We start from the raw sequence: 26,886 nt of genomic DNA, 5'->3' as shown, positions 1-26,886 counted from the left end.
AAGTTTGACTGAAGCCCAATCTTATGAAGGCAGTTTCTCAACTGAGGTTCCCTCCTCTCAGATAACTACAGCTTGTGTCAAGGTGACATAAAACTAGCCAGGCCAGTAAGGGCGCATGCTTCAAACAAAATGGAATCAAGGGCCAGCATCCAAGGTTGTCTTCTGACCTCTACACATGTGTCTTGGCATGTTTACCCCCACACTTGTGATATACGTGTATGTATACACATATATACATGTATGTGTATACACAGAGAGAGAGACACAGAGACAGAGACAGAGGCAGAGAGAGGGCGGGAGAGAGAGAGAGAGAGATTAAAAACAAAACAAACAAAAACCCCTCAAGTCCTGCTCACAGAGTCACACCCATCACTCCCCAGACACATCAAAATTTCTGAGTCTAGCAGTGTCCTTGAAACCTCAGACACCCACAGGACTCCATCCACTCAGGGACATCAGCTAAGAGGCCAAGAGCAGGGCCTCTCCACATATGACCCCTGCCTCGCAGTCCCCTCCCTCTGCTCTGTCACCTCCAGGGAGGGAAGTTAGCTTCCTGTAGTGAGAATCTTTTCTCTCTGATGCTCTGTCTAAATAGGCTGTCGGTAACTCACTAACCTGATTTGGTCCTACCAGCTGTGGGCTATCTCCTCAAGACCCAGAGTCCTCCAGCCATTCCTCTGCCACAGTGAGACACCCTGTCACTATCCCAGCTGTTTGTCTCTTTGTGTGGCCTCTAAAACTGTGATGGTTCTGAGCCTTGGGCCTCATTACTGGCTAGAAGACAAGCAGGTAGCTTTTGGAGAACAAAAAGAAGAGATTCCTGTGCCTTGAAATTTTGTATGAGTCTCCCAAGCACAATAATCTGGAATGCCTCGATCCTTACACTGGTAGAATGCACAAGCTATTCAGACTCTAGCCTCTGCCCATCAGAATTCTTACTGTTCCCCTGACCAAGTTGCAGGCCTCAGAATCCCAGGAGGCCCATTCTAGTTCAAACCCAACTGCCTACTTCTCTCCCAGGACAATGTCCATGGCTGGGAGGCAGGGCTAATGATGGGGTTACTGCACTCCAGGCTGTGATGAGTTGATACTGGAGGGTGATGTGGCCCTGGGATGAAAGGCTGCGTGGGAACCCACAGGATGGTTATCTCAGGGTCCCTAAAATTGCTACTCTCAGGCTCCATAGTGCCTAGAAGTCTGCTGCAGATCCCATGCCTGCTTCATGGTGGGCTGGGAGAGGAAGGTTTGAAACAGACATGGCCAGCAATCATGGGGCAGATCTCACCAACCTAATGGCATCTAGGTCTAGCATGAAATGTTATTTGTTTGTTTCTGAAACCACGGCCAGCGCAAAGTCAGCTCTGGCCCAAACATGCTCCACTTCGCAAAGCAAGCCCTTAGATCTGCTACACTGTACTGCACCAACAGTAGCCCTTCCTCGAAATGGAGACATATCCCCCCCACACAAATGATCATCAGTTCCACTGGGCAAACCTATGAAAGACAGGGGAGAGCTGAACACACAGGTTTCTGTCCGTTGCAGGCTCACAGCCTGGTAGATTAGACAGGGTTATGGACCAGGCCAAAGCTGGAGCTGAAGTAGAGAAATGGTCCTAGGTCACCTTCCTAATGCTGCAGCCCGTTAATACAGTTCCTCACGTTGCGGTGACCCCCCAACCATAGAATTATTTTCACTGCTACTTCATAACTGTAATCTTGTTACTCTTATGAACAGTAATGTAAATAATTTTGGAGCTAGATATTTGCCAAAGGGGTTGTGACCCACTATTTGAGGAACACAGTCTAGGTCAAAGATTGACCCCAGGGTTCTGATGAGTCTACAAGATCTGCCAAGGAGGTCTACTCAAAGAGAGCTGGAGGACCCTTTCCCATGTAGCAGCAGAGACCAAGGCAGGCAGCCAGGCTCCAGGCTCCTGGCCAGGGTCCCTAGGCTCACACGTGAGTGTTAGATCACAAATGGACCTTACTTTCTCCCCTGTCTTCCCTCCCAGTCTCCTCTATCAAATGTTCAGTACTCAGGGACCCGGAAGCTATATTGCCCAAGCTCCTCATTGGTGGCTAGTCATACCTGACATAGTCAGTGACTTAGACCCCGAGTATCCAGAGTATCCCCAGAGCCAGGACTGGAGACCAAAACTCTGCCTAATTCAGCACTAGAACCCACAGTTCCCCGGCAGGCACCTCCTCCACCATTACAGGACAGTGTCTCATACCTTCACTCTGAAGCCAAGAGAAGGGTAACAGGCATCATGGCACATGATTTTAATCCCAGCATGTGGGAGGCCGAGGCAGGTGGATCTCTGATTTCAAGGCCAGCCTGGTCTACATAGTGAGTTCCAGGACAGGCACGGGTACATAGAGAGACCCTCTCTAAAATAAAGCAGAACAAGAAGACTGGCTGGCCGGGTCAGCAGGCAAAATTACTCACTGTCTAACCCGACAACCTGAGTCTGACACACAGAGAAGGAAAGAACCGAGTCCCCTCAAGTTGTTCTCTGATTGCCACACCCATGCCACGGCACCCATGCACACACACTCACATGCACACATCACACAATAACAACAACAATAATACATTAAAATTAATTTAAAATGAAGGAAGCCAAAAAGAGTGCCAAAGAGATGGCAGGTTTCAAAAAGCATCTAGTCTAAAGAAATGAACCACTGGGAAAAGAGAAGACGGGATGAACCCCAAGTCTTCAGATGATCTGAGAAAAAAACAAGCATGCTATGGGCCCCCCCCCTTCATTTTTGCCCTTTGCAATAGTCCTATTTCCTCCTCACACTCAGGGTATGGCCTGAGAGAGTGCCTTGGAGCCTTGAGGCTAAGAGCCTGAAGTCATCACCTCAGGGTTGTGGAAGGAGAGGGAGGGGGACCTGGAAAGGACAGTTGCCATGGGACCATAGCTGGATACCTTTTCTATCTGCAGAGGATGCTGGCAGTGGGTGCTAAAAGAGCCTATAAGGATAAACCAGGGACGCGGGGCCCAGAGCCAAAGCAAGAGCAGACAGAGCCCCATAGGCTAGGGATGATGCTGAAGAAGTAAGCTTAAAAAGTTCAAAGAGGGCAAAATCCCTGCACCCGGACTGAGGGGTACAGGCTTGCTGTACACTGCACAAAGAAAGTCGGCCAAAGAGATGGGACCACAGGAGGACAAATTCTCTCAGGATATAGTTCAGAGAGACCAGCTCAGAAAATAGCAAGATGTGGGCTGCACCCCATTGCTGCGCTCCAGAGTCAGCAGACGCATGTCCACAAGAGAGCCCACATCACTCTGGGTTATGAGGTCAAGAGTAAAGCTATGCAGTTCATGTAAAGCAGCAGTCATCCTCAACAATTCGCTCCCAGGCCAACTGCTCACTTAAGAACCGGTCATACAGCCCGGCGTGGTGGCGCACGCCTTTAATCCAAGCACTCGGGAGGCAGAGGCAGGCGGGTTGCTGTGAGTTCGAGGCCAGCCTGGTCTACAAAGTGAGTCCAGGATGGCCAAGGCTACACAGAGAAATCCTGTCTCAGGGGGAAAAAAAAAAAAGAAAAAGAACCATCATGCAGAACTGGAGAGGTGGGTCAGTTGGTAAAGTGTTTGTCCCTCAAGCATGAGAACTTGAATTTTACCCGGGAGGTTAAAGGCCCTAGGTTCAGACCTCAGCTTCTAGGATGGGGAGGGGGGCCATTTAGAGGGTGCCTAACAGGTGGGGAATGGCTGTAGGTGTCTGGAACCCCAGTACTGGGGAGGCAGACTGGGTGGAGTCTCTGGTGTTTGCTGGCTAGCCTAGACAAGTCACTGAGCTTCAAATTTAGTGGAAGACCTGAGTCAAAATAACAGCAACTATAATGTGGAAAACAATAGGGGAAGATGCCTGACATGCTGGACTCAGAGACTTCTGGTCTCTATGTGTGCATGCACTTGACTACACAAGTGCACAGACACAGGTAGATACATACAGAGAGAGAGAGAGAGAGACAGAGACACAGACAGAGACAGAGAGAGAGAGAGAGAGAGAGAGAGAGAGAGAGAGAGAGAGAGAGAGAGAACTATCACATGTTAAAAGCCACAGGAAGATGGCTGGGTGTACATAGAACGCAGCCAACTAGCCGGGTGTGGTGACACACGCCTTTAATTCCAGCACTCGGGAAGCAGAGGCAGGAGGATCGCTGTGAGTTTGAGGCCAGCCTGGTCTACAAAGGGAGTCCAGGACAGCCAAGGCTACACCGAGAAATCCTGTCTTAAAAAACAAAAATAAGACAAAACAAAATTTACAGATTCACCCTCTAGGTGTGAGGACTGTCTGTACACAAAAGGATGGTTGGAAGGTGCCAAGTCAGCTCCTAGTCCCCTGCCTGTGCCAGCTACCTGATCTACACAGTAGCCCTGGTCCAGACTCAGAGAGGACCAGGGATACCAGGCAGCTCTGTTTTCTGTCCTCTGATAAATGATGGGCAGGTGTCAGGGCCTGGGAGCCACACGGCGCTTGGTCCTCAGCCCTGGAGAAGTCCAGCGTCTGCTGGATTGGAGGGGAAGACATGATTTCCCTTCAAGTTCATCTGCTTCCTTTCTGAAGAGGACCAGTGCACCAGCCAAAGAGCCTATGTCATAAACAGCAGGGTTACTGAGCAGAGATAAAAACGCCGATGGGTCCCACCGCTTCGCGTGACTCCATGCTTCCTGTGACATGTGATGCTGACATGCTGTACCAGCTGTTTCTCCTTCCAGAGACGCTGCTCGAGCCAGAGTTGTCTTCCAGTCTACTCAGCACAAACTCATCAACTGGCTTTCAGGGCTTCCGCTGAGTTCAGTTCCTGCTGGGCGTTCTGAAGGGAATCTCAGCTCTTCCAGGAAAGCCAGGGGAATTACACTCTCTGATCAACCACCACCATCATCCAACCTGGACTGAGCCACACTGCTCACAAAGCCATCAACCCTGCAGGGCTCAGAGCCAACATCCCACGGGCCACAGCATGACACCTCAGTGTCAGAGCCACAGGGGAGAAGGCAGGCAACACTGCTGGATGTTCACAAGGTACTCAGAATGCCACTAAATGCTTCTTGTTGCTTTTACTCCTCATGGTAACGCCATAGAATAGCTACTGTGTTGAATCCTCACTAGGCAAGCTAAGTGAAGGCTAAAAGTTGAACATCCAGGCTACACAAGCAGTTAAGTGGTTGACGTTTGGGCAATCAGACCCAGGGCATCCACTGTGGCTGGCTCAACATTTATCTACAAGGTCTTTGATGCTCCCTCCTGTCAAGAAGTAGAGCCTAGAACTGTAGCAATGGCTGGGCGGTTGTAAGCACATACTGCTGTTACAGAGAGCTCCGTTTCCAGGACCCACTTCAGGCAGCTCAAATTTCAAGTAACTCCAAGGGGATCTGCCACCTTCTTCTGGTTTCTGCAGGCACTGGCTTTCGTGTCCACATGTCCCCATACGTTTTTAAAAGTAAAGACTAGGGCTGGAGAGATGGCTTAGAGGTTAATAGCGCTGGCTGCTCTTCCAAAGGTCCTGAGTTCAATTTTCCAACAACTACATGGTAGTTCATAGCCATCTATAATGAGATCTGGTGCCCTCTTCTGACACACAGGTGTACTTGTAGACAGAACACTGTATACATAATAAATAAATAATCTTTTTTAAAAATGAAAAACTAGTTCATCCTTCCACTGTGGAGTGGACTTAGGTACTTCTAATTGAGTGTGGTAGAAGTAACAATGGATGACTTGTAAGAATAGGATATATTAGGCATTAAGGGTCCTTTTTCTTTCCTTATTTTTTTTAACAGCTAAGTTGGTTCTTTAGCGTATTTTATGGAATTGTGTGGAATTGTATTTCATGGAATCAGGTAGCCAAACACTACTACCCCTCTCCTGGAAGAAATTTCAAACTCAATAGCAACCATTCTCAATTGTCTTCTTCCCCCAGGCCCTGTCAATCAATCATTCTCTTTCTGTTCCAATGGATTCATATATTCTGATAGTTGATATAAAGAAAATCATACAGTATATGTGCTTTTATGACTGGTTTCTTTTCACTTACCATAATGTTTCCAAGATTTACTTATGTTGTAATATGTATCAGTACTCTGTTCCTTTTTATGGCCCAATAATATTCCATTATATGGATATACCACATTTTCTTTATCCTTTCATTTTACGATAAGTATTTGGGTTATTTCCATTTTGAAGCTACTCTACGTGTAGCTACTGTGAGCATTTGTGTACTGGTTGTTTTGTGCCCAACATATAAGCCCCCATACATATTTGTAAGCACATTTTCATTCCTTTTAGATATAAGCCTAGGAGAGAAATTGCTAGGTCAAATATTAACTCCGTCTTAACTTTTAACAAAACTACCAGAATCTCTTCCTGTGGCAATGCCTTTTACATTCCTACTACCCATGTACAGGTATTCAAATTTCTCCTTATTTTAATGTCTCAACATTTATTATTTATCTTTTTATTTATAGGTCAATTGTGCCTTCTTTGTGGGGGTCTGTTCATTTGTTTGTTCCTTATGTTGTTCTATTGTTTTTCTTTGTTTGTTTACCTATTTTGACTTGTTTGGCTTTAAGGGGATGTATTTATTTATTTATTTATTTATTTATTTATTTATTTATGGTACTAGAGATCAAACCCTGGGACTCACACATGCTAGGCAAATGCTTTTTTATTTCGACAGGGTTTCTCTGTGTAGCCCTGACTGTCCTGGACTCACTTTGTAGACCAGGCTGGCCTTGAACTCACAGAGTCTCACCTGCCTCTGCCTCCTGAGTGCTGTGATTATAAAGGAGTGCACCACCACACCTGGCTATTGGGCAAATGTTTCACTACTCAGGGGCATTTCAAATGTGCTTCTGCTTTTCATTTGGGGACAAGGTCTCACTGACATGCCCTTGCTAGGTCTGAACTCATTATGCAGCTCAGATGGGTCTTGAGCTTGCAGTCCTCCTAGGGATCCAGGCTGTACCACCAGGTCCAGCTCTCGCCGTGTTTCGATGGGCACTTCTCTAAAAGCTAACATCACTGGACATTTCTTCCAGGCTAGTCACTGTTAGTATATTGTCTTTGGAAAAATGTTAATTCAAATCTTTGTTCATGGCAGTTAATAGCTAGAATATACAAAGAATTGCAAAAATTAAATAACGAAAAAGCCCCAACCCTGATAGTTAATAAATAGGCTAATGAAATAAACTGAGAATTCTCAAAGGGAGAAACACAAATGGCCCATAAATACGTTTTGAAAGTGTTCAACATCCCTAGCCATCAGAGATATGCACATTAAACTACTTTGAGATTCCACTTTACTCCAGACACAATGGCTATCAAGAAAACAAAGGACCAGTCTTGAACAAGACTTTTTCTATGGCTCACAGGACACTGTGGAACAGAGGGCGGAAAGAAAATAAGAGCCAGAAGACAGGAAGGAGGTCTGTGAAATGCCATCTTCTGGGCAATACACAATCATTGCAATCCTAGACACAATACCTTCGGATGTCTAAACCAGATCTATACAAAGTGGGCCCCTCAGCAGACAGGCATGAGTGGAAGGGGGCTCAGGGGACCCTAACCTTCACTGCAGAACTCCTCACTACTGATAGATTCGGGGAGAGAGGAAGTCATTGCCTTCCGTTGTGCCCATTGGTGACCCCCACCAGGTTCCAGTGGACAGGTCCTACCCAATGGTCACACGGATGGCCCTGGTTAAACTAGGTGAGTCTCAAAACCAAAAAGTTCTGAACCTAGGAGAAGAGCAGGGAGGGCAGAGATGCACTGATAGAGTGGAAGGAAGATTTTAAAAGGTTGGAACAGAGAATAGTCAGAATATATCCTAACATGTATGAAGTTGACCAGCAAGAAAATTAATCAGGGGGCTGGAGAGATGGCTCAGTGGTTAAGAGCACTGGCTGCTCTACCAAAGGACCTGGGTCTGTAACCCCAGTTCCAGGGGTTCTGACACCTTCATACCAAAGTGCATAGGCTAAAATTAAATAATTTTTTTTTTAAATCAGTATAAAGGAGAAAAACTAAAGTAAGAAGAAAAAAAAAAAGAAAGAAAGAAAACAAATGCTGGCAGAGATGTAGGTGAAGAGGGACCTTTATTCGCTCCTGGAGGGAGTGTAATGTAGCACATCCATTATGGACACCAGCATGGAGGCTTCTGACAAAATTAAAAATAGACCTACCAGATGACCAGTGGGCCACTTCTAGGCGTACACCCAAAGGACTCTACTTCCTACCACAGAGACCCTTGCATATCTGTTTCTGTTGCTCTGCTCACAATAGCAAGGAAATGAAATCAGCCCTAGAGGTCCACCAAGAGAGGGGCCGATAATGGAAACAGGGTACGTGTACACAATACAATTGTACTCAACCAGAAAGAGAAATTATGAAAACTGCAAGAAAATAGAACGATCGGGAAATCATTGTGCGGAGTGCTGTAATTATAATGAAGGGTCAGAAAGACTTATTCCTTCTCCTCCGCATGTCCTGGCTTTCAGTGTGTGCTTGTGTGTGTGTGTGTGTGTGTGTGTGTGTGTGTGTGTGTGTGTGTGTGTGCGCGCACGCGCCTGTATATGAATATATATGTGAGCATGTGTATGGATATAGGTCATAAAACTAGAGCAAGAACCAAAAAAAAGGCAGGATGTGGTGGCGCACCCATGTAATCCCAGCACTCAGAAGGCAGAGGCAAGTGGATCACTGTGAGTTCGAGGCCAGCCTGGTCTACAAAGTGAGTCCAGGACAGCCAAGGGTACACAGAGAAACCCTGTCTTGAAAAACCAAAAAGAAAAAAGAGCCATAATAGAGGAAAGAAGACGAGGGATGGGGCAGGTGGTAGAATACGTGTGACTATGGACTATGGACAGAAGGATGCAGGGGCAAGAGGGGAGGAGCAGGGAGAGGGGAGGAGCAGGGAGAGGGGAGGAGCAGGGAGAGGGGAGGAGCAGGAAGAGGGGAGGAGCAGGGAGAGGGGAGGAGCGGGGAGAGGGGAGGAGCAGGGAGAGGGGAGGAGCAGGGAGAGGGGAGGAGCAGGGAGAGGGGAGGAGCAGGACGAGGGGAAGAAGGGAGCAGGAGGGTCAACAAAATGAAACCATGTTCAGAATATCATACTGAACCTAACACTTTACACATGATTTGGTGGTGGTGGTGTTGCTGCTGCTGTTGGGTTGTTTGATTTGGTTTGGTTTGGGTTTTTTGAGACAGGGTTTCTTTGTGTAGCCTTGGTTGTTCTGAACTCACTGTGTAGACCAGGCTAGCCTCAACTTCACAAAGAACCACCTGCCTCTGCCTCCCAGAGTGCTGGGATTACAGGTGCACATCACTATGCCTGGCTTATGTGTGATTATAAAAATAAAAACATTTTAGAAAAAAACATACAAGTAAGTAAATAAATAAATAATAACTATGCCTGCCAGATGGCCACCAGCATGGTTCAGTGAGTAAAAGCACTTGCCAAGCAAGACTGACAACCTGAGTTCAATGCCCAGAACCCACAGTGACAGCGGAAAATAGTCCTTAGACCTCTATACCTGCACCATGGCAGACATAAATTCATTCTCTCTCTCTCTCTCTCTCTCTCTCTCTCTCTCTCTCTCTCTCTCTCTCTCTCTCACACACACACACACACACACACACACACACACACACACACACATACACACTTTATACACGATAATAATAAAATAGTAAAACTTTTTCAAACTACCAGAAAATCTTGTGTCCATTTTAAATTGGTTCTCTGCCCTTCTCTGGGGTTCTTTCTCACTTTCACATTGGCTTGCTCAGGAGGAAGCCAGCTGCCTGTGGCCTGTGCAAACTCAAATGGCCCTCTGAAGAGGACAAAGTGATGAAAGACAGAAGCCTCCTAACAATGGGTAGCAGGGAAGGAGGCCGCCTGCCAGGAGTCACGTGAACAAGCCTTCTCTTGAGAGGGACCTCCAGCCCCACAATACCTTCAGATAACAGAGTCCCTGGCTAACATCTTGGCTTGGGGCCCTGCAAGAAAACCCTGAGAAAAACCATTCCTCTCAGCCACTTCCAAACTCCCGACTCACACACAGTGAGATAGAAATTGTCCAGTTTAGCTAATAAACACTGGGATAAATTGCCTCCACAATTAGGGCAATTAAGTCTGATCTCAATTCTGAGGTCATTTTTTCAGTTTTAAGAATTGAAAAAATCCAAAACACAGTATTAAGAAATACTATTAAAACTGAGAATGGAAGACTCTTTGTAATTTGAGGTCTGATTTCCATTTGTGGGGGGGAGCTTTTCAAGACAGGATTTCTTTGTGTAACAGCCCTGGCTGTCCCAGACTCACTTTGTAGACCAGGCTGGCCTTGAACTCATGAAGAGCTGCCTGCCTCTGCCTCCCGAGTGCTGGGATTAAGGAGTGCCCTGCTCCCGATTTTCTTAATTAAGTGCTTATAGGGAGGCTGAAGAGATGGCTCTGCAGATAAAGCACTAAATTGCCCAAGCCCAAGGATAAGGTTTGGCGTCCCAGAGTCTACATAAAAAGCCAAGCAGGCAGAGCAGCTGCCTGTAATCCCAGCACTTGGGAGGCAGAGACAAAATTTCCCCTGGCATGTTAGCTAACTAGACTAGCCAGATTCTGTGAGCATTCAGTCCGGCCAAAGATTTGCTTCAGTTAAGTAGAGAGCACCTGAGGAAGACAACCAATGTCAAATTTGGGCCTACACATATGTACATGCACACACATGTACACACACACATGTACACACTACATGTGTGTATGCACAGTACACACATATCTGTGTACACAAAGTATACACACATGCACACACCACATATGTGTGTACACACATGTACACACACACTACACACATGCAAAAAAAAACCTGATTTGTAACTATTCCTGGTTACACTCGAATGCAGAGTTGTCCACACTAACCCCAGGACAATCAACACATTTGTTCAATGTTTCATCCGCAGACCAAATGGTTTTCCATTGTGCTCATGTGCACACACTGCTAATGTATGTAGAAATTCACGATATTCTGTCTTGTAATGTTTTTCCTTTCATCTTACTAAAACTTGTTTGTTCTGTTTTTCTTAAGACAGGGTTTCTCTGTGTAGTTCTACACTTCCATGGCCAGGTTATAATAATTTTTAATCATATAAAAGTCATATAATTTTAAACTGAAAATGTCTACCTTACAAACTTTTTTTTTAATAAACTATAGTATCCTTATCTGTTTCATACTGCAACTTTTTAAAGATTTATTTATTTTTATTTTATGTGCATTGGTGTGTTGTCTGCATATGTGTGTATGCACAGGGGCCAGATCCTCTGGAACTGGTGCTATAGACAGTTGTGAGCTGCCACGTGGGTGCTGGAAATTAAACTGGGGTCCTCTCAAAGCAGTATTCTTAACTGCTGAGCCATCTCCTTGCCCCTACACTACAACATTTTATCTGTAGTAATTCTAAATGATGATATCTCTTATATATACATACATATATATACAGTGTGTGTGTGTGTGTGTACAACTTTATGTCACAAAATAGGATTTACAATTTTTGTTTTTTAAGTTTTACATTAGTGGTACTTTTTTAAGTGATCAGACAACATTTTCCAGAAGAACAAATTGAGTGCAGAAAACACAGATAGAAAGCATGGAACTGTGAACAAAGCATGAGTTTCCATCAGTCTACAGTAGGAATTGTCATAGTAACACATTTCCGCTTCACATGTAAAGTGTCCAGTATATTCATTGTATACCCAGCATATGATGACACTCCCGCTGAAATGACAAGGGAAGAAGGGAGGGGGAAAAAGACATATAGAAAACACCTTGAGGGTGGAGACAGCACAATCCCTGAGGCTGCTCACTGCTTTCAGAGCTCCCAGGTCCAGTTCCCAGCACCCACCTTTAGGGAGTTCACCACTTCCTGTAACTCCAATTCCAAGGGACCCCACGCCCTCCTCTGGCCTCCACAAGCACATACATGGTACACTACAAGGCCAGAAAGATGGCTCAGTGGGTGAGGCATTTGCTGCCAAGACTGAGGACCCGAGTCTGACATGTGAGACCCACATGGTAGAAGAAGAGAACTGACTCCCAGAAGTCACCCGCTGGCCTCCTCATGCACACTGTAGATGTACATACATGTACACACACACACACACACACACAAATGTGGAAGTTTTTAATATGTCAGAAGAATGAGAAAACATCCACCAGGACTTCAGACTTGGGGATGACAGACTCACCAAGGGGCTCACTAAGGAGATCCAGAAGAGCTAGGCAAAAATATTTAAAATCATCTTCTCAGAGCTGAAACAAGATGCACAGCAGAGGGCAGGACGCAGGGTAGTGAATGCAGGTCTGTGGAAGCCTGGCATTTTTCCCAGGTTGCTTTTCTACTTGGGTGTCTCTGAATCCTGGTGATGAGGAGACCAGGATCCCTGACTAAAAAATGAGGTTCTTTTGAACCTTTGCTTTCTGCACTGGGACCCTAAAGAGATCCCAAGGCTCCCTTGGAACAGGGTGAACGACAGCCAGACACAGATCCTCCAAGAACAGCAGTTCAGTTTCAAATAGTCTCAGTTCCTAACACTGAATCAAGATGACCCCAAGAGCCAGGCACGAGACACGCACCTGTCGTCGTAAGTTCAAGCTCAGCCTGGGCTGTGTAGCAATTGACACCCAACTTGGGCAACATAGTGAGACATTGTCTGTAAAATGAAAGGCTGGCCTGGGCTGCTAGTGACCCTGGCACCTGATGGGCAAAAGAAAAGACATTGTTATAAGGCCTGAATGATGAGAAAAGATGGCACCGCCATGCCTGCCCTTTGCAGCAAACTCTGAACACCTAAAGGAGGAAGGCACAGTACGGAAAGACAACGGATGGGAAAAGACAGGCCAGGCAAAGGCTGGATCTGGGGAGCTATGTCAGTCCGGAAAATGTGGTCTGTATCTCTACTAGAAATAAAGAGAAGGCTTGCAACAGCCGAAGAGTACATAATGAAAGGTACTACTCTCCAGAAAAATAATAACCATAAATCTGTGTATTCTTAACAGAACTTCAAAATATACAAAGGAAAGGCCGACAGTGATGATGACAAGAGATTGACAAGTCCATAACCACAGCAGGAGTGCAGCATCCTTCGCTCAGTAACTGATAGAATAAACAGAGAAAATAACAAAGATGCAGACTACCGGGACAGCACGATGGGCAAGCCTGGCCAGCGCTGACACACTAGGGAAACGCTGCACCCACCAACTACAAGATTCTCTTCAAGGACACACGATGGTCTTGTAATACACGATGGTCTGCTGGGCCAGCAAGCAACTCTCAATGAGCTGCAAAGAACTGAAGAGTATGGTCCAGGCCAAAGCACAGAATAAACTATGAAACCATTGCCAAAGCTGGGGGCTCAGTGGCACCTGCCTGTAATCTCAGTACTCAAGAAGCAGAGGAAGGAGAATTTCAAACTTGAGGCCTGCCTGAGAAATATAACGTAGTAATATCTTATCTTAGTAAAAATAGGATCAGAGACATGTGCTGGTGTTGAATAATTATTATTTAATATTTAATTATTACTGTAATAAATCAGCGGTTACTTCTTCACCAGTTACATACCCAAATAACCACAAAGAGAGACTAGGCTCTATTTAAGAAGCCTATAGCGCAATACCGTGCAACAATTACTCCATCCTAATCCTCCAAGTTAGTATAGTTTCCTCCCACTTAGATTTCCCACATTATGTTTGCTTCTTACTCATCTCCTAGGTCTGACTCATTCCTCCTGGTCCTCCCCCTCTTCCTGCTCTTTCTCCTCCCCTCACTGGACCAGATGTCCCACCCTATTCTCTGTTATTGCTCAGCATTGGCTAGTTGGTTTTTATTGGCAATGCAGAGAACAAATGGTGACATGTTTACACAAACTTGAGACAGGAGATATTTAGACTAAACATCACAGTTCAATGTCCAGATTGAAACCAGAGCGTGGGGTAGAGAAATCAGCATTTGAACGAATAAGGGTGAACGGTACACAGTGCACAAGAACAGTATGCCAACAAGATGGCCATGTGAGAGGACCAAAGTGAAAGCCAGGTGCTTACCTGAGCTAGTGTGTGTGTGTGTGTGTGCGCGTGTGTGTGTTCATATATATTATATATAAATATGGGGATATATCTATGCATGTGTGCCACACACCATAGTTTTTTTTAAAGGACTGAAAAAGGACATACATAGAAGAACTGAAAAAGAACAAAGATCTAGCAACAGACAGAAACATTGAGAAATTTCTCAATACGCCCAAGCAGATGGACTACAAATGACAGTAAAACAAATCAATGCTGAGGACTCTGCCCAGCAAATTATGAGCTCTGGAGAAATGGATGGGTTTCTTGAGCCAAGTCTAATGAGTCTGCCCGGCTCAGGGCAACAGGGCTGGAAACAAGGGCCGATGGTAGTTGGCAGGGACACGTCAAAGGCCTCAAGTTCAGAGCCTGACCTTGTTCTGCCCAACACAGGGAGCAGCTGATGGGCATCTGTGCCCAGCTTCGTTCTCAAAACAAAAGTGAATTCATTTTCTCTGTGGTTTCAAAGAAAGGAAAAAAAAAAAAAAAAAAAAGCAAGAGAGCATGGCCCTAGTTAATACCGCTACCACAATAAACGTGGAAAAAGAAAGAACGGGCCAGCAAATGTATGCCATCCCTCATGGTCCTCTCTGCCCTCAGAAGCATGCTTCCCTCTGACGAGCCAGGCTCTGGCATGCCTCTAGATTGAGCCTACCTTGGGACTGTTCCCATAGCTGTCAGCTCTCAGGCTCAATGAGAGTGACAGTTCTAAAGAGAGATGTGTGGTATCACCCATGACCATAACTACCTTTAGCCTTCAGAACTCATGCACGGCTGCTCATCACCTCCCAGCCCAGACACCCTGGAGGAAAGGCAACCTGTGTTCTCTCCTGACCACTTGCCATTTCCAGGATGCTAGAGGCCCCAGGGAGGGCAAGAACTTGCTCAGAGACAACCCAGGCAGGTCTGTGATGCGGCTTATTGGGCAAGCTAAAAATTTGGTATCCTTTCAACATTTTCTCTAAGTATCCAACATTTTTGTGAATTGGATTTTTCTATATAAAAATAACTGTACCTAAAATTCACATAGAAATTCAATTAACCCAGGACAACCAAAATAATATTGAAGAAGAATAAAAGTAAGGGATTTATACTTTGGGATTTCAAAACTTACTACAAACCTTCAGTAATCAAGTCAGTATGCTATGTAGATGATAACAGAACAGCCGACCAAGAAGCAAGTCAGAAGGTTCAGAAATAAAACATTTCTATGGTTGCTTCCTTTAAAAAAAAAAAAAGCCGTTATTTGTTTATTGTAACTATGTGTGTGTGGTATATATGTGTGTGTGCACATGCAGAGGACAAAGAAGGATGTAAGGTGCACTTTTTTATTACTCCCTGTCTTGTTCCCTGAGACAAAGACTCTCTATGAACCCGGAGCTTACCATTTTTGTAGTGGTTCTTTGTTTTGTTGTGTTGTATTGTGTTTATTTAGGACAGGGTGTCTATATATAGTCCTGGCAATCCCAGTACTTGCTATGTAGACCAGGCTGGCCTCAAACTCACAGAAATCTGCCTGTCTCTGCCTTCCAAGTGCTGGGATTAAAGGTGTGCAGACCATGCCTGCAGTAAGAATTTTGGTTTCTTTAAAAACTTAGTTATGTTGCGTGATTATGGTTTTGTTTGAGTCTCAGGTATGGGATGTGGGGCTGCTTCAGATTGTCCACAGATGCTAACTGTGGTTTGCCCCATGCTCTGACAGGGGCGTGGTTTTTTTGTTTTGTTTTATTTTGTTTTTGTTTTTGTTTTTGTTTTTTGCTAGCTGCAGATAGTTTGCATTTGGAATTCTGGGGACTCTTGAGAGAGGATATGGGTATAAATTCTAGAGCCCAGAGAAGGACAGAGGATCTCCAAAGAAAGGCTGCTGCTGACACAGTTTGATGAGAAAAAGAAGTTGAAGATATCCTGAATATTAAGATGTGACTTGCAAGCCAGGTGTGGTGGCGCACACAAAGATGTGACTTGCAAGCCAGGTGTGGTGGCGCATACCTTTAATCCCAGCACTCAGGAGGCAGAGGCAGGCGGATTGATGTGAGTTCAAGGCCAGTTTGGTCTACAAAGTGAGTCCAGAACTGTCAAGGATACACAAAGAAACCCTGTCTCATAAAACCAAAAATAAATAAATAAATAATAAATATTTGACTTGCCCCGAAGGAGCTCAACACCCCTAATCAGCAGTAGTCTAGAGAGGTCTATGTCCCTTTTCCCCTCTTTCTCTCCTACCTAGTGTTAGAGAGTTGGAAGAGATTGGGGTGGAATAAGGGTTGGAAGGGAGGAAGATATAGCAAACCCAAATAAAATAGCTTTTAAAAAATACACCTATAGCCGGGCGTGGTGGTACACGCCTTTAATCCCAGTACTCGGGAGGCAGAGGTAGGCGGATCACTGTGAGTTCAAGGCCAGCCTGGTCTACAAAGTGAGTCCAGGATGGCCAAGGCTACACAGAGAAACCCTGTCTCGAAAAACCAAAAAAAAAAAAAAAAAAATACACCTACACATGCCACACATGCCAGTTTTATTGAGTTTTTTTTTTTTTTTAACTAGGCTGGCAGCCAACAAGGGCAGTGGTCTTCTTGCCTCTGGGTTGCACCCCCATCCTCCAGTGCTGGGGTCCAGTGCTACACGTCCAAGATACACGTGAGGAAATAGGGAACCAACTACAAGTTTCCTCAGACCTCCACGCTTGTGCTATGGCACATGTGTAAAACACACACAATAAATAAATGTTTTTTTTTTTTTTTTTGGTTTTTCAAGACAGGATCTTTCTGTGTTAGCCTTGGCTGTCCTGGACTCACTTTGTAGACCTGGCTGGCCTCGAACTCACAGCAATCTGCCTGCCTCTGCCTCCCAAGTGCTGGAATTAAAAGTGTGTGCCACCATGCCTGGCCCATAAAGAATATTTTTAAATGGAATAATGCTATGTGCTACAACATGAGTAAACCTTGAAAGCACAAGTAAAAGGGGTAATTTATAAAAGAGCACATATGCTCCATTTACATAAAAATCTCCTCAACAAGGCACACGTATTGAGGCAGAAAATATAGTGGTGATTGGTTGTGGTTGACGATTAGGAAAAGTAAGCTAAAAGGTACAGTGTTTCGAGGGTGATGAAAATATTCTAAAATCAATCACAGTAATCGTTGAGTAACTCTACATACATGCTCAAAACCATGAAGTTGTACATTTCCAATGAGTGAACTGTGCACGTATGTGTTCTATCTCAGCAGAGCTCTTACCCAAGTATTAACAAATACCCTAATCAAAACAGGACGTATGACCCTGGGAGGTACAACCACAAACACCGACTATGACTTCTTCAAACTACACCAAATTACACTAAAGAAGGAATAGCTGGGTTCTGGCTTCAGCTTGTATATACCTTCCCTTGAAGTCAGCTAAGTTTCTCAGAAGCAATGAGGGAGTCAATGAATAAACAAGGTTGTGCTCATTACCCCCCACACTCTGTGTGTGAGTGAGAGAGAGAGAGAGAGAGAGAGAGAGAGAGAGAGAGAGAGAGAGAGAGATTCTTCCTCTAGGGAATGCTGATGGAAATAGTGTTTTGTTTTCCCAGAGATGCCTCCACCTCCTTTAAACGTTTGCAGCAGGGTCACCAGCTTCCTCCAAGGTAAAGCCCACTATGGAAGGCCAGGGGCCACCTGGTATGTTGGGGAGAAGCCAAAGAACTAAGAAACTTAAGCAAAGGTATTTGCATCAAATGGTACCCACATTGGCTACAAAAACTGACCTGGAAACCATAGCTTCCAAGTCTGGGTCAAGTTGAAAATACCTCTAGGATGAAGTCTTTAAAGGTTAGATTCTCAGGGTCCGTTCAGAGTTGTTGAGTCATAGCCTCTGGGAGAGGGTCCTGGGAACCTGTGTGCTTTCAGAGGTGGAACATAACCCAATGGGGTAGAACATTTGCCTGGTGTTGGAGCCCTGGGTCCAATCTCCACTACCACCACAACAGCTACACGTCCAGAAATGCCTCTGGTCTGGTTTGGTAAGCACTAACAGGAATGGCTACGGACCCACAAGCGAAGAGCATTCAGTGCCCAATGACAAGTAGCAGCCAAGAATAAGGCCACCAAGGTAAATGGCACCCCAGGAGACACAAGTATTGCAGGAAACATTTCTCAGGCATTCAGATTACTTTTTTTTTTTTAATCCAAGAAGAAAACTGCATAAAAAGAACAGGCGGCTCCCCTTTCTCCCCAGTTCCTGCCTGTTTCCGGCACACTCAGGTGACAGCCACGGGCCCATTTGATAGACATCATTCCCAACAGGAAGCTAGGACAGGCTGGAGGAGCCATGCCCTGCTGGGGCTGGACCCTCCCCTGCCCCAGTCTGAAAGAGAGTTTAGTTGAACAGAAGGACACAGAGGAGATGCAAAGAAATATTCCCTTTACACCAGTGGTGGAAAGGCTGCTTTACAAAACTGCACACACGGAATGACGTAACTTTTGTTAAAGTTAGGAAGGAGCAGGTGAAGATAGCTAGAACAGTGTAAACTAAAACAGCTTTATTAACTTTTGAATTGGGACCTGGAAACGGTGATAGCTCCCTTGCTCCCTTGTCTCAGAGAACCCTGTGTCCCACTGGAATCAATAGGTTTGGGGACGTTAAATGCAGCAATGCAGGTGGCACACTGGGCACAAGTTGTACACCTAGCCAGTGTTCAACAAGCGCATGTCGAGTGTGAATGTGTCTTTTCATCCCCCCCCCCAGCACATGTCGAGTTGAATGTGTCTTTTCATCCCCCCCCCCCCAGCACATGTCGAGTGAATGTGTCTTTTCATCCCCCCCACCACCCACCACCACCCAGCACAGGGCCAGTGAAGGCCACGGCCAGACCGCAGCCCATGTCTAGGAATCACCCTCACTGCTTTTCCATAATGACTCCTTCTGCCCCTGGGGACAAAAAAGGGTTGCAAGCTTGTGAAGTGTCAAATGTGCTATGCTGGAGGATATGCTGGAGGATGAGGAAGCTAAGAACCCTTCTTGAGGGGCTAATTCCTTGTGTGCTCTGCTTTTGAAATCTGAGTGAAGTCTGGTTCTATTGCAGTTACCACTCCAACTCCATAAAGAAAGCTTACGCAAGTTAAAACAGCAGCGGCCACCAGGTCTCAAGCCCAGCGAGGCCTAGAGAAAGAGCCTCCTCTCAGCTGTTGTCATTTTGCAGAGGAGGAACAAGTCCCTTCTGACATGGCAGAGAAGAAGAGCTGTGCAGGGCTGTGATCTGGGGAAGGCGTGCAAGGCCAAGTTTGCACAGGCTTTTGGGACAGCTGCTGTACGGCTGGCATTTGGGGCTAATAGGGCCTACTGTCCCTTTCTGTTACCCTCAGCCCTGAAACTCTCCTAAGGTCTGTCTTGGATTAGAGACTGCTCCCACCCCCACCCCCCACTGACTGTGGGTTAGATATCCAACGGGAAGAAGTTTGATTTACAGCCTCCGAAAGGGGACCCTCAGGAAGGCAAGCCCGGGCTAACCCTTCCATCTAGTCCTTGAGCCAAAAGGAGCAGGTGATAGAGCTGACACAGTAAACCAGACCCTGATTTAACCTGAGCGCTGGCTAATGGGGAGCTCCGTGGTTACAAGGCAGACCTCTCTGAAAGATGAACTGGGCCATGATTATTGCAGCCAAGTGAGGCAGAACCAACTGCAGCTGGCAGCGGGCAGCAGGTGGTGTCCATTGACTTGCTGTGCCTGGAGCCTGGAGGAAGCACGCAGAGAAGGTGTCCGAAACAAACGTGAAGAGCACCTGCTCTTGCAGCCTCCCTGCTACGGCGGAGGGGGGGGGGGGGGGCGGGGGAGGCGGCGTCTCTTTCAGACTCGGATTGCCAAGAAAGCGGTCTATTGGCAGCTTGTCCCGTAGGCACTTACCAAAGGTGGTGAGATAGAAGGACAAGTTCGGGTGGGCGCGCCGGCTCCCAAGGGAGACGCGGTGCAAGGAATGCTCCATAGCGTCCCTGTTGCGACCAGGACAGGAGGGCCTGTCCCAAGCGGTGGTTGTGTGGGTGCACGTAACCCAGGCAGCAGGCTCAGCCGTCCCCCCACCGCACTAGTGTCTCCCGGGTAGGCGGGATCCCGGGCCCAGCTACACAGCGCGTTGGAACGGCAGGGCGCGCCAGCCCCTGATTGGCCCGCGCTGGTTTGAATGGGGAGATTTCCACCTGACCTAGCTGACGCGGGCCAGATCCGGGGGAGGCGTGGGCTCCTGGAACAGGGAAGACTGCCACCAGCCACCAGAGAGGTAGCTCCTTCCTGGGTGATCCCGCAGGAACTCCACCTCCAGCAGCCGCACCTCAAGCTGCAAGTACCAATTCTACTATGGCCCTGCCGACCGACTTGCCCACTTGAGCAAGCCCGGCCTGCTCTCCCAGCTCCCCCAGGCTGCAATTAGTTAAGTTCGCAACCGGCTTTGAAGCTCAGACCTGTAATCGCCAAACCAACCTAGAGCGAAAGATGTCCGCCCTATGGAGTGGCCCATGAGGGGATGGGAGCGTGAAACTGCACATAAGACAGGCCGCCCAGCACCAGCCTGGCTTTCGAGCCTCTTTTTGCATGAGAGCAGCTGGCGCAGGTCCAGAGAGGAGCAGCTTGCTCCGTCCAGCCTCGGGCCTTCCCATCTGCAGCCTGGCGCCATCAGACAGAAGAAGAGCAAGGCTCGCCATCTGCAGACACAGTACAGGGTAGGGCCTTTCAATCTTCCCAACCTGGCGCAGGAAAGGCAGATAGAAGAAAGGTCAACGCTTGCATGGATTTGTCGGCAAACATTCATGAGACACCTCGAGGGGGCGGTTTCGCACCAAGACATCTGCTCTGCAAATCGTACTGCCACTGTGGGAAAAGAAAGCTGTTGGTCTCATGCAAACCTAAAAATGGGAAGTGTCAGAGTCTGTTGCTGGTCCCCTGACTTCATTGCCAGTGGATTATTTGTGGCTCTGTGAGCCGCTCAAAACAAGATGAGAGGAATGCAAGAATGTGTCTGTAGTGCCAGGAGCAGAGCTGAGCAATTCACACACATGTCTAGACGTCACAGTAAGTCGAAAAAGTATTAGCTCCAATTTGCCAGGGATAAATCTGAACGTCAGGCAGAAAGGGAAGGCAGCTCGCCCAAGATTTGAAGAGCTAGAAACAAGCAGAGCCGAAATTTGAACTCAAGCCTGTCTGCCCCCAAAGACCATTACCCTTTATTCCCCCCTGGACTCCACACACTCTCCGTGGCCAAGAGCAAGTATGGGCAGCAGACCTGCCTTTATGAGGACAAGAAATTAGAAGCCCTAAGTTTAGTTGGCTATGGGGAGAGGGGTGGGGTGGGGAGAGTGGAGCATAAATCTACCCGAGATTAGCAAATACACGGCCAAGTGTAGATGAGCCCCACACCACAAAGACGACTAGGTTATTTGAATGCTGGTATTTTGCGAAGCTCTGCCTTACTCTCCACCATCCCGTCCCATCCCGAGCCATGAACACTACTACCCTTAGCAACACCAGCCTGCCATCCTAGCCCTGACCCACCGGCAGACCGACTTACCTGCACCCTGCATTTGGGCACGTCTGATCTTCCTCCTAGGTGGATAAGTCTGGGTGCAGGCGTCTTTTCTGCACGGGGAAGTATCCTGGTGTGGCCACTCCATCTGGCCAGAGAAAACAGGCAACTCCAGCTTCAAACAGTGGATGCAAACAGGGAACTGAGCTCCAAAGTGCTACAGATCTGTGGAAGCAGGAGCAGAGCAGAGGTTAGCTATGCCCCCTGCAAGGAGTGCTCAGTCCTAGGGAGAACTAACATAACAATACATCCTGAACACACTTGCCTCATACAAATCTGCATACTCCACATGTGTGAGCACACGTATTATATGTGCTCCTGATGCACAAGAACACACATATGTAGCATACATGTGTATATAAGACACACTCCAATATACCAACTGCATATACCCTATCCATGGGAACATATTAGTTATAGCCTGGCTTTTTAAGAATAAGAAATATTTGAGTGCCGGGTGGTGGTGTGTGCACGCCTTTAATCCCAGCACTCGGGAGGCAGAGGCAGGTGGATTGCTGTGAGTTGGAGGCCAGCCTGGTCTACAACGTAAGTCCAGAACAGCCAAGGTTGCACAGAGAAAACCTGTCTTGAAAAACAAAAAAAAAGAAAAAAGAAAAAAAGAAAAAGAAAGAAAGAAAGAAATATTTGAGTTTAGAATGGAGAGGTTACAAAGCAAGTCCAGGACAGTCAGGGCTATACAGAGAAACCCTGCGGGGGGGGGTGGCTAAAAAGGCTTTTGGGGGGACATTTTCATACTGGCTAACAGAGTAACATAACTTCTTGCCCGATAACCAAAGTACTTTTGAAAAATAATAATAAAAGGTGCCTGGACTACTATGATAGTCAGTTTTAGTTGTAAACATGGTTAGATTTGGAATCACCTGGGACAGGAGTCTCGGTGAGGAACTGTCTAGAGGGATTTTCTTGGTTGAGGAAACCGGGGTGAGGAGACCCACCCTGAGAGTGAGCAGCACTGTTTTGTTGGCCAGGTCCTGGACTGGGTGAAAAGGAGAGAGACCAAGCCTTGTCAATCCTTGCTCTCTGCTTGTTGACTGTGGAAGCCACGTGATCCGCTGTCTCTGACCCTGCCCTGTGGCTTCCCTGTAGTGACAGACTGCAGCCTGGAACTGCAAGTAAAAGAAACCCTTTCTCCCCTAGCACGACTGTGCCTGGTATTTTTATCAAGGTAACGCGTAAAGAAACTAAGACAGACTACCCAATGTTAAATAATATTTTAATAAAGCCATGTCAGGAGGGAAAAAGAGATAACCAATGGATTAGAATAAAAATTCCAAGCAAACATACTTTATTTAGAAAACAACAAAGCAGATTTATTTAAAAAAAAAAAAAAAAAAGTAGAAGGGTAAGTCTAGATCACATGAACATTTTCAAAGGAAATAACAGAGTTCAAAGGGGGAAAAGTAGACTCAAACAATAAAACCAATGTCTGGTTTTTGAGAAGACCAATAAAACAGAAACCCCTGTAAATAAACAAGAAAAGAAAGGAAAAAAGATAGTATGATATGAAGGTAACTTCTTAATTATTTAAAAAAAAAAAAAAACAGGGCTAGAGAGATGGCTCAGCTGTTAAAGGCTAGGCTCACAGCCAAAAATTAATAATAGTAATAATAACAACAACAACTGTCAGTAGCTCAGCTAGTGGAGCACTTGCCTAGCGTTCACAAAGCCCTGGGCTCAATCCTCAGCACCAGAGAAACTGGGTATTGTGCTGATCATTTGTAATCCCAGCATCTGGAAGACAATAATAAGTTCCAGGCTATCGCTAGCCACACAGACATTTCCATGCCAGCCTGAGCAAGAGACCCCCATCTCTTAAAAAAAAAAAATAGTGAAACTTTTTTTTTTTTAAGATTTCTTTATTGCTAGACACAGTGATGCACACCTGTAATCCCAGGATTACAGGTAATCCTCCGGGAAGGCAGAAGCACGTGGATCTCTCTGAGTTTGAGGCCTGTCTGGTCTACAAAGTAAGTTCAGGATGGCCGAGGCTATACAAGTGAAACCCTGTCTCAAAATTTTTTATTCATTTTTTTTTATTTTATGTGCATGTGTATGTGCACCATTTGAGTGCCTCATGCCCACAGAACCAGGAAGAAGGCATTGGGTCCCCTAGGGCAGTGGTTCTCAACCTTCCTAATGCTTCTCCCCTTCAATACAATATGGTTGTGGTGACCCCCCCAACCATAAAATTATTTTGTTGCTACTTCCTGTCATTTTGCTGTTGTTATGAATCATAACGTGAACGTCTGTGTTTCCCGATAGTCTTAGAAGACCCCTGTGAAAGGGTCCTTTCACCCCCAAAGGGCTCTCCACCCAGAGATTGAAAACCACTGCCTAGAGCTGGAGCTACTGAGGGTTGTGATCCACAGAACCTGGCTCCTTGGTCAGAGCAGCAAGTGTTCTCAACCACTGAGCAATCTCTTCAGGCCACCAGGATAACCTTTTGTATCGTTTTTAAGTTCAAAAGTCTGGGGGAAATAGATGACTTTTAGGAAAGAAAACTTGAGGAATGTCCAGGTGGCAGGGGGGGGATGGGGGGGGCAAGAGGGGGGGTAGTGTTCTGCTTACCTAGAGGTCTGTAGTATTTACTAAGTCATCAGCCAGAGGGAAAAAGAAAACAGGAAACAAAAACAAACTTCTATGTGCAAAATTCTAGGAAGCCTAAATAGTTTCACAGGCCCGCTCTCTAAAACCTTCAAGAAACAGAAGAGTCCGATGCAATTTAAACTGTTTGAGAACAAAAACAAAAACCTGGAAGATATGTCAAATAAAAATAAGGACAGGGGCCTGGAGATGGCTCAATGTTTAAGAACACTGGCTGCTCTTCCAAAGGATCTGGGTTCGATTCCCAGCACCCACATAGTGGATCGCAACTGGCTGTAACCCCAGTCTCAGGAGATCTGATGTCCTCTTCTGACCTCTATGTGAACAGACATGGTACAATGACATGCATGCAGTGAAAACACCTCTACACATAAAATAAATGAACCTAAAAAATAAAGACAGACATTAATGAAATGGAAAACACACCATAGAGAAAAATCTATAAAAGGGGGTAAAACTGGGCCAAAATGCTCCCAGTTTTGATACATCTCTTAGAAAGAAAGTCCATTATAATGTACAGTTTCTCGCTGTCTTAATATTGGTAACTCCTTTAAATAGGCTATAGGCCAAATAGAATACATCTGTGCCACACCACTGGTTTGAAATCTCTGCACAGACCAACCTGACTCACAAAAATGTAAATGCAAAAATCCCAAATATGCACAAGCCAAAGCCGACAGTTTATTCATGGTCAAGTGGTATTTCTCCCAGGAATGCAAAGATGGTTCGAATTTAGTAAATGTATTACTTGGGGTTTGGCAACGTACAGCTTAACAAGCCAATCCAGCTGTTTTTCAGTCTGTGTATAACAGGTAAGCGAAGAGTGGATACGACATTTGTAAACGGATGGGTAAGAATAAAAGCAAATGAGTAGCTTCCCTGGACATCGTGGTAACATGTCTGGGACCCCCAGCACTCAGGAGGCTGAGGCAGGGGAGCTACAGTTTGAGGCCAGCCTGGAGCTATATAGTTTGATAGGCTACTTCAGGCAAATAAATACTTTTCTATTGTCACTGAGAACAGAACAAACATTTATAACTGAAAAGATGAGTTAATGACTAGTGCTGTAGCTCAGTGGCAGAGCACTTGCCTAGCATGTGTCAACCCAGGCTCAGTCCTGAATGAAGAGGAAAAAAGTTAAAAAAAAAAAAAAAATATTTGGCAAATATGAACAACAGCAAAAACTTACAAACCAATAAAGGCAAATACACCAAAGACTGTGAATTGCCACTTTATAAGAAGTATAACTAATACATAAAATACTAGGTTCTAAAAGAATGAAAGAAATCATTCTGTTTGCCTTTAGGAAGCCCAAGCATTTGTATTGATGTGTGAAGCAATAAAGGTGCAAAGTTGTCACCTGAATCAGGTTGCTAAACCAGTAAATGAACAGTGGAAAAATAAGAAGGCAACTTCCAGCTAGAGATCCACTCCAAAGGGCCTTCTTTTCACACTAACCTCCAATGCTCAACCAAAATAAACTAGTAGGACTGCGGCCACCATGGCACTAGCACAGTATGACTCATTTCAAGGAGGTAGAAGCAGAAAGATTCGGATTTCAAAGTTATCCTCGGCTACATAGTGAGTTCCAGACCCCCTACAGCTTCTGGGATACAGAAGACTGTCTGAACAAACAAGCAAACAATTTTCAGTGCAGCAGCTGGGTGTGGCAGCACAGACTTGTAATCCCAGCACTCTGGAGGCTAAAGCAGGAAGTTTGCAAGTTCAAGGGCAGCCTGGCCTGCATAGTGAAAATGTATCTTTAAAAAAAACAAACAAACAGGTAAACAAGTATTTAAAGATTTGATGCAACCAGTGTGTGCTGCTCGTCATTAAGATTGAGCTATACACTGGACACTGGGAATATAGAAATGATAGGATATCAGATGAGTGCTGCAACAGAGAAAACAAGAGTGGCATTTGGAAGCACACAATAATACCTCGCTTAGTCTTGGCAGACCAAGTTGATAAAAGAAATCAGAGAAGAATTCCCAAAGGGAGTGACCTGGAAGGTGACTGAGTCCAGCAAAAGTGGTGATGAAGTGGTTACAGGAAAAAAAGAACAAAACTTATAAAGACCATAAAATAGCAGAAGCATCATAGATCGGAAAGTAAACAATAGGACACATAGGAGTTTAGAGTGGGAGGGACGGAGGGGTGACATTTAGCAGGCTAAACAGAGATCGTATGGGACCTCACACTTTAAGGAGCACAGGGACCTGGGCTCAGTGTCAGAGCCCTTGCCTAGCGTACATGCAGCCTCGGGTTCGTTTCCAGCTCAATGAAACAAAACAAAACGAATAGGAACGAGCTTCAGGCCCTGAGAGCACAGGGTGGTCCCTGACAGATTCGAGCAGGACCCGGCAGGCTTTCCGTCATCTTTTATAAAGGCCTTTCTGGCTAGAGTTGGCAGAAGGGAACCGTGAGAGAGGACAGTGTGAGGGATGGAAACAGACCGCCCTCTAACAAGGTCCTTACCAGACTAACACACAGGAGTGCTCCCAAAAGAATGGAAGGCGTGTCACTTGCAGAGCTTGGTGACCAACAGGAAGATTGAATTCAAGAAATTCCTGCCTCAGAAA

At 45.9% G+C, this 26,886-nt stretch overlaps 1 protein-coding gene across 1 annotated transcript in view; it reads right to left on the bottom strand.

Moving 5' to 3' along the window:
* The window catches only part of LOC127204010 (regulator of G-protein signaling 3-like), a 77,151-nt gene extending 56,956 nt beyond the window's left edge, over positions 1–20,195 (bottom strand). The window contains exon 1 of the mRNA XM_051162968.1: positions 20,011–20,195. Coding sequence (XP_051018925.1) covers positions 20,011–20,089 — 79 coding nt within the window. The 5' untranslated portion in view covers positions 20,090–20,195. The remainder of the gene's footprint in view (positions 1–20,010) is intronic.
* Positions 20,196–26,886: the final 6,691 nt, after the last annotated feature.

Source organism: Acomys russatus, chromosome 2, assembly GCF_903995435.1.
Source record: "Acomys russatus chromosome 2, mAcoRus1.1, whole genome shotgun sequence".
NCBI lineage: Eukaryota > Metazoa > Chordata > Mammalia > Rodentia > Muridae > Acomys > Acomys russatus.
Note: the sequence above shows the minus strand (reverse complement) of the source record. Positions and strands in the feature narration are given on the sequence as shown.